The following is a 15,137-nucleotide window of genomic DNA, read 5'->3' as shown; positions in this document are numbered from 1 at the left end:
TAGTACTTCCAATGTTACTCTCGGTTGCGCCTTATTCACAATAATTTTCATGAAGTATATACACGTGAAAATTTTCAAATATTCACCTTGTATTAATAATAATAATTTTAAAATTAATAATAATAATTTATCAATTAATTAAAAAAAAAAACCCATTGATTTTGAGGTCAAAAAATCAAAGGTCAAGGTCAGAAATATAAATTGCATATATATGTTTTCGTTAATAATTTTAGTTTTTCTGTAAGCTTTTGCAATGAAACTTTTGCTCATGAATTTCTTTGACTTTAAAGCCAAATGCTTAAAGACCAAGGCTGACCTTTTTCTTTCTCCATCTGCAAATTTTTCCAGTTCTTCCAATTCCTTTTCTTTTTTCCCTTACGCGGGAGATACACATTCTCTGAATTGTTTCTATTGTGCTGGAAAACTTTTTTTTTTTTGTAGAATCAAACTGTGGCTTAGCGAAGGATCATCGGGCGACTGTTGGCCGACTTAGAATTATTTTTGAAAATTATCGGTGCTCCCAGAAATTAATGTGACTGCTCCGCGTCGCCCGATACCAGTGTCGGCCGATCATGTTTTTCAGCCGATCATGATACGAGAAATATTTGATCGCCCGATCATCAGCTTAAATGTGACCTAGGTAGTAGGTGTTAAACAGTGTGGATGTAGATTCTATTAGCAATTGTCATTTTGCAGAATGAAACAAGCCATAAAAATCATACTACAGTGTATTTATTTTAACAAAATAACTGGTGATTGTATAAACCATTGTTAACAAGTTAGGTATAACAAACAAATTCATACAGGTGCACTTTCATGCAAAAAATGAGCAATGATGTAAATAAAAAAAAAAAACCCAGATGTCTCTGATGAGACTGCAGCTCTACTGGTATGTACTTAAAACAAGGGAGCGTAAATTAGCACTTGCAACTATACAACAGTAATAAATAGAATAATAGTCCTTGTTTAGTCTCTTTGTGACAAGATTTATTGTAATCTGACTAAAACTGTTGGAGGAGAAGCCTTTTGAAAGAATTTCACTAAAAATTCTATTTTAACATGTAGTAACATGGCAACACCATTCATCAAAATAAAAAACTGATATACAGAATTATGTATCTCAGTGTAGTTTATGTGTGCGCAAAGTTACATCGAAAGCAGGATAAAACTGTAGAAGACGCAGTTTGAAAGTATTTCACAGTAATTTCTATTTTCAATAACTATAGCAACACCATTCACCAATGTTAAAAAAAAAATGCACTGAGTAATGCATCTTAGTGCAGTCTACATGAGTGCCAATTGATATTTAAATATTAATTAGACCAAAATTGTAGGAGGAATAGTGTTTTTAAGTATTTCACAGAAATTTTTATAATAACCATGGCAACACCGCTCATTGAAATCAAAAACCAATGCACAGAATTATGCATCTTAGTGTAGTCTACTTGCGTGCCAAGTTATATTGAAATCAGACCAAAACTGTAGGAAGAGTATCATTTATCTAACCACAAACCATGGGAGATTCTTTTTACATATAGTTTTTTCATATTTTACACTGTTTTATATTTGTAAATCCAACATATTTGACTTGATCAAATTCACTCAAAAACCATTGTGATATGAAAACAATATCCTATAAGCTATGTGCACTGTAAAAAGGATCAAGTAAACATGTGATAAAATTATGTATCTTAATGTTGTCTACTGTGTGCCAAGTTATATTAAAATCAAACCAAAACTGGAGAAGTGGCGTTTTCAAATTATTTCATAGAAATTTTTATTTTGAGTAACCAAAACAACACCGTTCATCAAAATTTAAAAAAAAAAAAAACAATATATAGATTTATGCATCTTAGTGTAGTCTACATGACTGTGAGCCAAGTTAAATTGAAATCAGACCAAAACTGTAGGAGTAGCATTTTGAAATTATTTCACAGGAATTTTTTTGAGTAACCATGGCAACATTGTTCATCAAAATTAAAAACCTATACAAAGAATTTTGAATTATGTATCTTAGTGTGGTCTACATGTGTGCCAAGTTACATTGAAATCAGAACCAAAACTGTAGGAGGAGTTGCATTTTGAAATGATTTCAATGATATTTTTTTTAGTTACCATGGCAACACCTTTTGTTGAAATCAAAAACTGATGTATATAATAATGTATCTTTATGTAATCTACCTGTGTACCAAGTTATATTGAAATAGGAACAAAACTGTAGGAGGAGTGTCATTTTGAAAATTTGTTTACAGACAATTAGACAGCTAGATGGCCAGACGACGGACACCTTACTATTGTATAAGCTCTTCTGGTCTCTGACCAGTAGAACTTAAAACCATAAGAAAAAATATAAGCTGTATAGAGCACTGATATTTACAGTGTTGATGCTTAATAATCAATATTGAACACTACTGCAGCAAAGGCAGGTTAAAATGAAATAATAAACACATTATTTTGCTGAATCAAAACATAGATTTTTCATATGAAAGTCATCTGGAATGTAATGTACAGTCGTATGACTCCCAAACATAAACAGAAGTCTTTAAAGCATCAATAATGAACATGTATTTATCTAAAAAAGATAAACAGGTCACTATTATATCAACATAAGAACCTTCTGTTATTATACATATACTGTTATTACACAGTCCTTATATGTATTGCACATATCCCTTCACAGATAGATTCCCCCGTGTCTTATTGCATTTTATGTCCATGTCACTTCCTTTACGCCTCCTCCAGTGTGCAGTCTTCATCTAACTCTGTTGGTAAGATCATCCCTGATGATAACGCCTCCTTCTCAAGAGATGCCAATAGCCTGTAATTAAGTGGAAGGTAGGCTTTATACATATGTACTCTCAGGTCATTTAAGTACATTGCAAAAGTTATGGCTGAAAATCATTACACTATTGAGTAATATTAGCATGTTAAACTTAAATTCTTCTCTAAGCCATGAGGCACATAAGGTCGGTGCCTGTACCTGGTTTCTTTTGGTGCAAAGTGGATGAGAGTCATTGACTCCCCCTGGATTGGGACACCAGTCCATCGCAGGTTAACCCCCAGCGTAAGCTGGTAGTCATTGGAACTGGGTGGAGTGAGACAATGCAGATAAAGTGCCTTGTTTAAGAACACAACACACAAAATCAAGAGCCCACAGTGGGGCTTGAACTAGCAATCTTTGGGTTACTGGCATAACACCTATGACCATTATACCATGAGCTTCACACTTACATTGTACTACATGTAGCAGGAATGCTACTATATTTACAAAATACATCTTTTTAACTACAAAGTCATTTATCAGACATCACAAAAGACAACAATCTTGGCTCCCTTTTTTTTTTTCTTTTTGAAGTTTACTGCTTGTTAGTAGAATAGAGATATGAAACAGCACTTCATAACCTGGATTTGAACACACTGATTGTTTAATACCTTCTAAGTTTAGCAACTCTGGATCTCAGTTCTTTGTCATGAGATTGGATCTTACTGATTTCCTTCCAAGCTTCCCTTTGTTTCTTGTCATTCACATAAGACCTCTGATACAAACTGGTCCACAGACCCTAGAAATACAATGTATCTAATTTTAATACTTAACAAAAAGATTCAGGTATATGAATTACTTTAATTAATACCAATTATTACTCTACGTGTTTTCATTATAGGCAAACAAAAAATTGATCATTAAGGTATTTATGATATCCACTATTATCTCCCTCTCTATACATTTATACTTACAAGACTCTGTGGTGCTACTGATGGCCAGATCACATGTGGATTAGGATCATACATTGGATTTAGGTACTGCTCTAATATTTCTGGTCTTGTTAAATATGTCCTAAAGAAAGATCAGATGTAAAATTACATCCAAAGATGTTAACGTCCATTACGTCCAAAGACCTGCTCATACTTAGATGCCAACTCAGATGGAGCAAGATAACAGAAACTTCTCACCAAAAAAAATCTGATAGATCACTACATCAAATTAAAAATTACATGTATAGAGAGTCTGAAAGTTATTTGAATTTTGGAGACTGAAAATACAAATACATAAATTTATTAATAATAAAATGCTATACCTCAATACCAGTATAAATATCCATTCAGAACATACCATAATGAAACTGTTCTTTCTGATAACTTGTACTTCTTCCTTTCATTCTCATTATTACACAGAAATGTTCCTAAAAATATACTCAATCAATGTACATAACACAGGTTATAAATATGGAAACTTAAAGATAAAAAACTAATAAAAGATAAATATGTGATACTTATTCCATCCTAAATGTATTAATTTTACCTTTTACATTATTAACTCCTGCTTATCTGAGCATCTTATAAATTAATAACTAAACACTATCAACCTAATACTGTAGAAGCACAAATTTTCATGGGGATAAAATTTCATTGATTTGTCATCTAAAAAGGTTTCATGGGTATTAAATTTTGTTGTTTCAAAAGTAACACTATTCAATATATAGTGATATAAAAATTTTGTGTGGGATTTAATTTCGTTGCTAATTGTTAACAATGAAATAAAAGCAATATGAGCTGCATTTTTGAGAATTTTATTTTGCTGTTAAAATGTGATATTATGATAAATTTATGTGTAAATTAAACTTTTTTGATCAATTAGACAGAAATAAAGTATCAAATTGTTTCAGGTAAAGGATTCTGCACAATCAAATATATAGCATTATATAAGAAAACAATATTGTACAGGACGACAATAATGTAATTTTACTTCAATCAGAGCTTATAAATAGTTCTTCCGTCATAAATATGAACAACAAAAGTTTATAAACTTTATTTTTTCTGTCCTAGAAATGTTTAATTACAATTTTGCAACAAAAATTTCTGACATCAAAGTTGCAGCTCATATTGCTTTAAATCCCCAATGAATATTTCTGCTTTTACAGTATATCATAAATCGAATTGAATTTATGAGACTTACCAAAGTCCGAGTAATAGGCATGAGTAAATAATTCAATTAAAAAGTCCTCATTAAACTCAAAGGAACAAGGGAATTGTTGCCATATCTAAAACCAGTAAGATTAAAATTAGTAGGGAATGAAGCCACATGGGGATACATGTATATACACTAAGTGTTAAACTTTAATAAGAAAAATTGATTTTAGCATTCAGCCCAAGTTCAAAACAAACAGAATGAGTAGATAACAACTAAGATGCAAAAGAATTGTGTGTCTCTGAATGCAATTTTAGATCTTCAGGCAATAATAATTTCTTATTTGACCATTCATCTCTAAGTCCGATCAAAGTCACCTGATCTCCTTTAGTTCAAGAGAATACTTATATCCATGTTTTATTTTGTGGACATAAGAACTAGCAAATAAAATGTACAAAAAAAAAAATCTTCAATCTTACATCTCCAAGACATGGTAATTATAATCAGTACTTAAGCTTTTAGACCCAGTTTGTCTTTTTTACCTGCCAGACACAGTCTAGAAAAAGGAGGAAAACAGGGGATTCTTGTCTGTTCTTAGAAACTGCAAAGGCTGATTTGGTACAGCGGTCATTAAAGGGATGTCCTGCCTGTAACCATTCCCTCTCCACTAGAGCCTCAAATCTGAGCAAGAAACAAGATAGACATGTAAATAAATCTTAGTTTTCAAATTGCCTGAGGCTTTTGATGACTCATTATGACAAGAAACCTGAATGACATATACAGTTGAACTTTGGTATCTTGAAAGCTGATTTATAGAATACTATGGATATTTCAAAGTGATTTGGGGGTCCCAAACACTTATTCCTTATATATTTTACCTTGAATATATTGAATTCTCAAATATCTTGAAGTATTTTCTCAGTACCATCGAGTTAGAAATACATGTAATAAGGTTTGAATGTAAATGCATAGCAAACTTGAAGAACTACATTTTTACTTTACACTCTCCAAATTTTATTTACTGATTACTTATACAAACAGTATGTCGTCTAATTCAGGTTTTAATGTATTCCTTCCCATTGTTTTTGAGTTTGCATTATATTAACAGTCTTACCCATTGATAGTTCTACAGTCATGATCAAGGACTATCTGGACTAGAGATGTAATCTGAAGTGTGCTGTCAAATCCTTCTGATCCATGTACAAGAACATTGGCTCCTATAAAAAAAAATCAACACTCTTGCACATTTCTATCTTTATCACTTCATGTGAAAATCAATGGTATCATTTTAAAATTTTTTATTGATATCATTAGCTCAAAAATTAGAGCTGATGCTGACAAAGAAGAATGTTCGTCAGCTTCTGCTACCTATAGAATAGGTCAGTACTGTAGGTGATAGTCAAAGCAGTATGACCTTACCCTGCTACCTATAGAATAGGTCAGTACTGTAGGTGATAGTCAAGGCAGTATGACCTTACCCTGCCACCTATAGAATAGGTCAGTACTGTAGGTGATAGTCAAGGCAGTATGACCTTACCCTGCTACCTATAGAATAGGTCAGTACTGTAGGTGATAGTCAAGGCAGTTTGACCTTACCCTGCTACATATAGAATAGGTCAGTACTGTAGGTGACAGTCAAGGCAGTATGTTCTTACCCTGCTACCTATAGAATAGGTCAGTACTGTAGGTGATAGTCTACCCTGCCACATATAAACTAGATTAGTACTATAGGTGATAGTCAAGACAGTATGACCTTACCCTGCCACCTATAGAATAGGTCAGTACTGTAGGTGATAGTCAAGGCAGTATGACCTTACCCTACTACCTATAAAATAGATCAGTACTGTAGGTGATAGTCAAGGCAGTATGACCTTACCCTGCTACATATAGAATAGGTTAGTACTGTAGGTGATAGTCAAGGCAGTATGACCTTACCCTGCCACCTATAGAATAGGTCAGTACTGTAGGTGATAGTCAAGGCAGTATGACCTTACCCTGCCACCTATAGAATAGGTCAGTACTGTAGGTGATAGTCAAGGCAGTATGACCTTACCCTGCTACCTATAGAATAGGTCAGTACTGTAGGTGATAGTCAAGGCAGTATGACCTTACCCTGCTACATATAGAATAGGTTAGTACTGTAGGTGATAGTCAAGGCAGTATGACCTTACCCTGCCACCTATAGAATAGGTCAGTACTGTAGGTGATAGTCAAGGCAGTATGACCTTACCCTGCTACCTATAGAATAGGTCAGTACTGTAGGTGATAGTGAAGGCAGTATGACCTTACCCTGCTACATATAGAATAGGTCAGTACTGTAGGTGACAGTCAAGGCAGTATGTTCTTACCCTGCTACCTATAGAATAGGTCAGTACTGTAGGTGGTAGCGAAGGCAGTATGACATATAGAATAGGTCAGTACTGTAGGTGATAGTCAAGGCAGTACGACCTTACCCTGCTGCCTATAGAATAGGTCAGTACTGTAGGTGATAGTCAAGGCGGTATGACCTTACCCTGCTACCTATAGAATAGGTCAGTACTGTAGGTGATAGTCAAGGCAGTATGACCTTACCCTGCTACTTATAGAATAGGTAAGTACTGTAGGTGATAGTCAAGGCAGTATGACCTTACCCTGCTACATATAGAATAGGTCAGTACTGTAGGTGATAGTCAAGGCAGTATGACCTTACCCTCTGAATCCATACACTGTGCCACTGTACAAGCACAGGTCAGGATGTCCTTGACATGAGACAGCCAGCTACTGGACTCCAGCTTTGACAACCATTTATCCATACTACAGCCATCATCAGTACATGCTGTAATCATTCAGGAAATATATTTTTATGCAACATCAGTCATCCACAGAACTGTTTTCAAACTTTACTATAATACTGTCTAAGCTATTTCTCCATAAGAAGTGGATATACAGTAAAAGAATGCTTACAACCAAAGCCCTATTAAAAGCAAACTTAAAAGAGTGAATGTTCCATCATTATTTCTTTTTTGTAAACTTGCTTCATTTATTTGTAATTAATATGGACACACCTTCCAATAGTTTGATCAAGGACTCATGGAATGTCTGTCTTTTGTCAATACTTTGGTGAATTCTCCTCCAGTGTGAGTAGTGTGCATCAGGTTCATAACCTCCTCCTACAGAAAGGTCAAAGTTCAATTCATACAACATGTACAAGTGACTTTCATCAAGTGTTTATGAATCTTTAGATTATTTGGAGGTTTCTTCTTTATCTACTACTTTGTTTATATTTGATTAAGTTAATTACATGTAATATGAGATCGATAAGTTTTAGTCTGTTTAACACAGACATAGATTACTCTTTGCAGTTTCTTCAGATCAGTTCTGAATGCTTATATCAATTTATCTGTTTATTATTCTCAAATAAACTGAAAATAAACTACATTGTATGCACATATCTTACATTAGCAAGTTATATAACATGTTATTTCTTGTCTGTGCAGCAGTAATATTACACTATATTACAACCTCTCATTTGTGCAGTAATAATGCAAGTATCTTAAAAGATAATTCTCATACTCATTTCGTATGAGCAACAGTATTCTTACAAAACTCTTCTTATCTATGCAGCTGCACTCTTAAATACATGCATGTACATGTACCTTTTGTCTGTACAACAGTAATGGTACAGTACCTGTTGTTTGTCCTGTATAGTTATGTTATTTTACCTTTTGTCTGTACAACAGTAATGGTACAGTACCTGTTGTCTGTCCTGCAGTTATGTTATTTTACCTTTTGTCTGTGCAGCTCTGGCTACTGCCTGAGACCTTGTGTCAATGATGTAGCCTTTTCTTCCTATTCCTAGGACAGCATTCAGCAGTTTTTCGTCCTCTTTACAGCGTTTGTTGTTTGGTCCTGTCAAGGGTTGGCTACACCTCATCATAACAGCCTGATTCATTTAATAGCAGAATATACCAAACAATTGATAATTATAAATTACAACTATCAATGTGTAATAGACTTATTAACTGACACAAAAATAATGACATACTTATGACCTGATCAGGTGAATATATATTCTCAACCTGCACTTACAAATAAGTCATTTCATATTAGTTATATTCATGGTGAATTTAAAGCTTAAATGACTTATTTTACCTTTGTTTGTCTGTGATAGTAGCTTAGAACAGGAAAGCGGCCATGTTGACGGAACTGTGAAGATTTGATAATGGTGTCATCATCCACGGACTTTGGAACAATAACGGAATGAGAGTAGGAGGGGCAGATCTACAATATAAAAGCAAGAGTAAGAGGGGCAGATCTACAATATCCAAAGCAAGAGTAAGAGGGGCAGATCTACAATATCCAAAGGGAGAGTAAGAGGGGTAGATCTACAATATCCAAAGGGAGAGTAAGAGGGGCAGATCTACAATATCCAAAGCAAGAGGGGCAGATCTACAATATCCAAAGGGAAAGTAAGAGGGGCAGATCTACAATATCCAAAGGGAAAGTTAGAGGGGCAGATCTACAATATCCAAAGGGAAAGTAAGAGGGGCAGATCTACAATATCCAAAGGGAAAGTAAGAGGGGCAGATCTACAATATCCAAAGCAAGAGGGGCAGATCTACAATAACCAAAGGGAAAGTAAGAGGGGCAGATCTACAATATCCAAAGGGAAAGTTAGAGGGGCAGATCTACAATATCCAAAGGGAGAGTAAGAGGGGTAGATCTACAATATCCAAAGGGAGAGTAAGAGGGGTAGATCTACAATATCCAAAGGGAGAGTAAGAGGGGCAGATCTACAATATCCAAAGCAAGAGGGGCAGATCTACAATATCCAAAGGGAAAGTAAGAGGGGCAGATCTACAATATCCAAAGGGAAAGTTAGAGGGGCAGATCTACAATATCCAAAGGGAAAGTAAGAGGGGCAGATCTACAATATCCAAAGGGAAAGTTAGAGGGGCAGATCTACAATATCCAAAGCAAGAGGGGCAGATCTACAATAACCAAAGGGAAAGTAAGAGGGGCAGATCTACAATATCCAAAGGGAAAGTTAGAGGGGCAGATCTACAATATCCAAAGAGAAAGTAAGAGGGGCAGATCTACAATATCCAAAGGGAAAGTAAGAGGGGCAGATCTACAATATCCAAAGCAAGAGTAAGAGGGGCAGATCTACAATATCAAAAGGGAGAGTAAGAGGGGCAGATCTACAATATCCAAAGGGAAAGTAAGAGGGGTAGATCTACAATATCCAAAGGGAAAGAAAGAGGGGTATATCTACAATATCCAAAGTAAGAGTAAGAGAGGCAGATCTACAATATCCAAAGTGAGAGTAAGAGGGGCAGATCTACAATATCAACAGTGAGAGTAAGAGGGGCAGATCTACAATATCAAAAGTGAGAGTAAGAGGGGCAGATCTACAATATCCAAAGTGAGAGTAAGAGGGGCAGATCTACAATATCCAAAGCAAGAGTAAGAGAGGCAGATCTACAATATCCAAAGCAAGAGTAAGAGAGGCAGATCTACAATATCCAAAGTGAGAGTAAGAGGGGCAGATCTACAATATCCAAAGCAAGAGTAAGAGGGGCAGATCTACAATATCCAAAGCAAGAGTAAGAGGGACAGATCTACAATATCCAAAGTGAGAGTAAGAGGGGCAGATCTACAATATCCAAAGCAAGAGTAAGAGGGGCAGATCTACAATATCCAAAGCAAGAGTAAGAGGGGCAGATCTACAATATCCAAAGCAAGAGTAAGAGGGGCAGATCTACAATATCCAAAACAAGAGTAAGAGGGGCAGATCTACAATATCCAAAACAAGAGTAAGAGGGGCAGATCTACAATATCCAACGCAAGAGTAAGAGGGGCAGATCTACAATATCCAAAGCAAGAGTAAGAGGGGCAGATCTACAATATCCAAACCATGCTATGATCCTTACTATCTTATTACATATTATCATAACTGCTGACATATCAAAACTTTGTTATTACACTATAAGTAATTAGGTAAAAATGCAGTTAGGTAATAACATGAAGCAATCCATTAAATACAAAGATAATAAGCATTAAATAAAATATAGAAATGAAAAAGATTAAAAGAAGTGACAATCTTTGACAATCTTATAATGTTCTTGTCACAGTGAATATGTTTTGGGAAGTTGATCATTCCAGATGAATAAAAAGCTATAAATGTAAATAAAAAATATACATATGAAGGTAAGCTTGAAAAAATCTGCAGAGTTCAAAAAAATTTGATAAATACAAATTTAATAGTGTGTATAATTTGCAGTCTATGTAAAAAACACCATGCTTGTGTAACTTTTACATACGTAGCAATGCTCTGAAGTCTCAACATGCAGCTTTACATAAAATGAGTGAATTAAGGAATATCAATCAGCATTCATGAAAATAAACGAAATGAAAAGTCAGGGCAAGTAATAAGGCTTACGTAGAAGACCTTGGGCAAGTTATTTTGCTACACAAATATATTGTTCTTGCCAACATATACATGTAGCTGGGTATGAAGTTTCATAAAGTTTAATCTTGAATAATTTTTTTTAAAAAAAGATCAAAATGCAAAATGGGACCTTCAGAAAAGAGAGAAATATTAACAGAAAAACCTACAGACATGATATATTTTATATCCCCACATCACTGGGCAAGGATTTAAGAAATATAACCTTTAATTCAATCACTTTCTAGCAAAAAGATTGACCTGAATAGAAATTTCTGTCTCTTACTTTATACTCTCTGTTGATATTGGTCACTCTCCACTCATCAGCACACTCTTTAAACCTCGGGTAATCATTCTCTGGTTGGAATGCCTGCCATCCATCTTCTAGTGGTTCAAACATGGCTCGATAGAAGAATGGATACTTCAAAGTGACATCATCTACAAATTTATATTCATTTAGTGTCATATCTATACATATACCAGACTACTATACATTGTAACTACATGCAAATACTGTAAAAAGCTTCTGGCTAACTTTAGGATTCTTAGAGAGCTGTTTGAATATTATCAAATGAACGTGATATGATATAGCTAAATGGCAAAATAGGGGATGTAAAATTCGGTATCTGAATATCTACAATGAGAAATGAGAATTATTTTTTTATCAACAAAAAGAGCTAAGAGATGCAGCTTTTTCTGTACTATGACAACAAAATGAGTCTATATATATATTTAGTTTGTATCTCAATATAATGTGCAGGTGAGTTTAGCTAAAGCTAAAAAATACATGTATAAATATGGCATAATTGGTAAAAACTTTGACTGGTTATCATGTGTTATAGATTTTCATGAAAGGAATTAAATATCGGTGAATAAATATCAATTTCAATTTGTGCTTAAGTTTCATTTTCTTTGAAATCTGATTTTTTTTTTTTTTTTTTTTGGATAAACTAATGAAAATTTGTTTATATATATCTGAAAAATTTACATGCTTTTGTGTAATTGTCTGAAGACAGAAATAAATTGCTGAAAAGTATAAAGAAAACTTTACTTACTTAAAATATAGAACTGTATGTTTTAATTTTCCAATCTTGATTTTTTTTTAAAACCCTTTCCAAATATAGTACATAATTTTGTGACAATTAAATACTCTGACTTGCATTTTGACAAAACCATACTGAAAATTGTTCTTGTGCAAGAGCCACTTAATTACCTATGTTAGAGAGTTGCTCTATGTATAACTTACCTATGTTAGAGAGTTGCTCTATGTATAACTTACCTATATTAGAGAGTTGCTCTATGTGTAACTTACCTATGTTAGAGAGTTGCTCTATGTGTAACTTACCTATGTTAGAGAGTTGCTCTATGGATGTTGCCACATTGTTCATAACATCAGCATTATCAAATTCTAGTGATAACAATTTAAAGTCTTTACACTTCAGGATAATGGAAAATCTGCCATTGGGCTGCAGTGCTGTTCTTTTCTCAACGGCATCCACTGCACTATGCAAGAGCTTTGAAAGAATTAAAGCTTATCAGTTTTAATTCACTCAAAAGTCATTTATACATTTCTTTACAAATGCAGATGGTTTATTAATCTCTATATATATTCATCCATTTTTAAAGTGATATTAACCAGAAGAACAGAGTACATACAGTGCAATAGTAATGTCACAGACAGTGCAATAGTAATGTCACAGATAACAAATTATAAATTTGTATGCAATAACTGCAACAGTTAAAACCAGCTAAGAAACTGTACAGGAAGAAAGATGTTTTCCTAAACATACTCATGGGAATTAGGTTTCACAAACTATTGATACATGATTTTAATGTGCAAATAGATATTTCGAAATCATTTTCTACAAAAGTTTTCTGCATGAGCAAAATTTTGCTGCTACATTGTATATTGTCTTTATAATCTTGATTACATATAATGAAAGCAATTTAACATGTACCTTTGAGGGTTAACTGGTTTATATGGTTTATTATTGACCAGAACAGTAACAATATATCAAGACAAGGCAAAGAATATTTCATCATGTCTATTAATACATGTAACATACCCAAAGTTCTTCCTGATTTTCTTTTTGTCTTGTTGAAAATATCATATGATGGCCTGTGATACAAAGAGTACCACTGTCTGGAACCTTGAATGGCCTGTACAGAGTGACATTGTCTACCATAGGTACTTTTATGAATTCTGCAAACTCCATTATTAATTGTGTCTCAATGACAGCTCATGAATCTTAATCTGTCACAGGCCCAGCTTTAACAAATCATTATGAATTCTAAAAAAACAACAACAAAAAAACAAAAACAAACATGTTTAAAAGATATTCAATAATATTTTAATTTAAAGGTATGAAAAATCTGTGTGAATGTGGCTGTTTTTGATACATATACACAAAAATACTAGTACATTTATGCTATTAAATTTCTGTAATTAGTAGTTGTTCTATTTTGATAAACATTATTTACATTTAAGTTCATATGGTATGTATAAATAATATAAGTTTAACCACTAGCTGCACAAATCTAAATACTATAGTGCTGCTCTTTTGCAGGGCAAAATTTGTTGTTTGTGAAATATACATCAGGTCCAGAACAATCTCTTGATTTAGCTATATAGCTTAATTTAACTATATAGCTTTATTAAGCTATTCAGAATAGCTTGATTTAGCTATTTTATCACATTTTTTTTTCTTAGATGTGTTATTTTCTCAGCATGCACAAAAAGTCGCATCTTGCTGCAGTGATAATATTCAACCTTGAACTCTTCTGAAAATAATGTATGTATATAAAAATCACTCATCAAATTGCGTCTCCTTAAGAGACTTTGTACTAAAAGTTCTAAAAGTTTTGGGGCTATATGAAGCAAATGATATAGTTACTTCTGCAATGAAATTATAAAGGAGGCCAATTATGGTCATCAAGATAACTGATTGGTAATAATTCAGTACAATGAGAAGCAATCATACTTATCCACACCTCAACGCACACAAGGTAGTGTACAGTTACTCAAACAATGGAAATACATCTTTTGCTTAAAAGTATTCAAATGCTGCAATATTAGAACTAACTTTGATTTCAGTTGTTGTTTTGATAGTCCATAGTACATATACGAATAGTCAAATACTTGCGACTTTCTGTTTTTTACTAAAAACATTTTTCTGAAAAACTGCATATAAATAGCTTTATCAAGCTATTTTGAATAGCTTGATAAAGCTATATAGCTATTTCAAGCTATATAGCTAAATCAAGAGATTGTGCTGGACCTGCACATGTACATATTAGTATGATGTAACAGCAATTGTTTAATAAAGTTCATTCAATTACCTGCCAATAAAAGCTTTGCTGAACATTATTTATTTGCCCTGCAAAGGGTACAAAACACAGTACCAATTTCTTGCCACAAATATATAATATATATATATGCCCCCCTCCCCCAATACAGTATTCCTTGCCTTAGCTTTTTCGTAAAAAGAAATGAAATGTTTCAAATAGGTTTGCTTCATAAGATTATCTGAGAATATAAATATACATAAGTAATGATTTGACAGTTGTACCAACCAACAAATCGTACACAGTACAGTGTCTTCTAAACGTAACTTCAAATTACTTCTTTTCTGTTTTCATAAATTAGTATACACCGGAAGTAGCAGACACCTGCTTTGCAGCAAATAGAATATTATTTCAGTAAATATTTTCAAATCTCTGTGCATTTTTGTGCATATATTATTATACATTTTCTATTAACGATAATGATCTATCCTTAAGATTTTTAAATTGAACTTTTAATTT

General features: G+C 33.5%; 1 protein-coding gene across 1 annotated transcript; it reads right to left on the bottom strand.

The window, feature by feature from the left end:
* Nucleotides 1-716: 716 nt before the first annotated feature.
* LOC133190595 (myotubularin-related protein 9-like) lies at nt 717-14,978 on the bottom strand. Its single transcript, XM_061326291.1, has 15 exons — nt 14,907-14,978; nt 13,400-13,624; nt 12,679-12,847; nt 11,620-11,771; nt 9,038-9,166; nt 8,672-8,828; nt 7,951-8,055; nt 7,596-7,721; nt 6,021-6,123; nt 5,449-5,587; nt 4,955-5,039; nt 4,112-4,181; nt 3,736-3,835; nt 3,433-3,560; nt 717-2,818 (listed from the first exon to the last, which is right to left on the bottom strand). The coding sequence occupies exons 2-15, from the start codon at nt 13,547-13,549 to the stop codon at nt 2,728-2,730; spliced, it is 1,704 nt and encodes a 567-aa protein (XP_061182275.1). The 5' UTR covers nt 13,550-13,624; nt 14,907-14,978; the 3' UTR covers nt 717-2,727.
* Between the last annotated feature and the right edge of the window lie 159 nt (nt 14,979-15,137).

Source organism: Saccostrea echinata, unplaced genomic scaffold, assembly GCF_033153115.1.
Source record: "Saccostrea echinata isolate AGI-Se365-2 ecotype Australia unplaced genomic scaffold, CSIRO_AGI_Sech_v1 ptg000001l, whole genome shotgun sequence".
NCBI lineage: Eukaryota > Metazoa > Mollusca > Bivalvia > Ostreida > Ostreidae > Saccostrea > Saccostrea echinata.
Note: the sequence above shows the minus strand (reverse complement) of the source record. Positions and strands in the feature narration are given on the sequence as shown.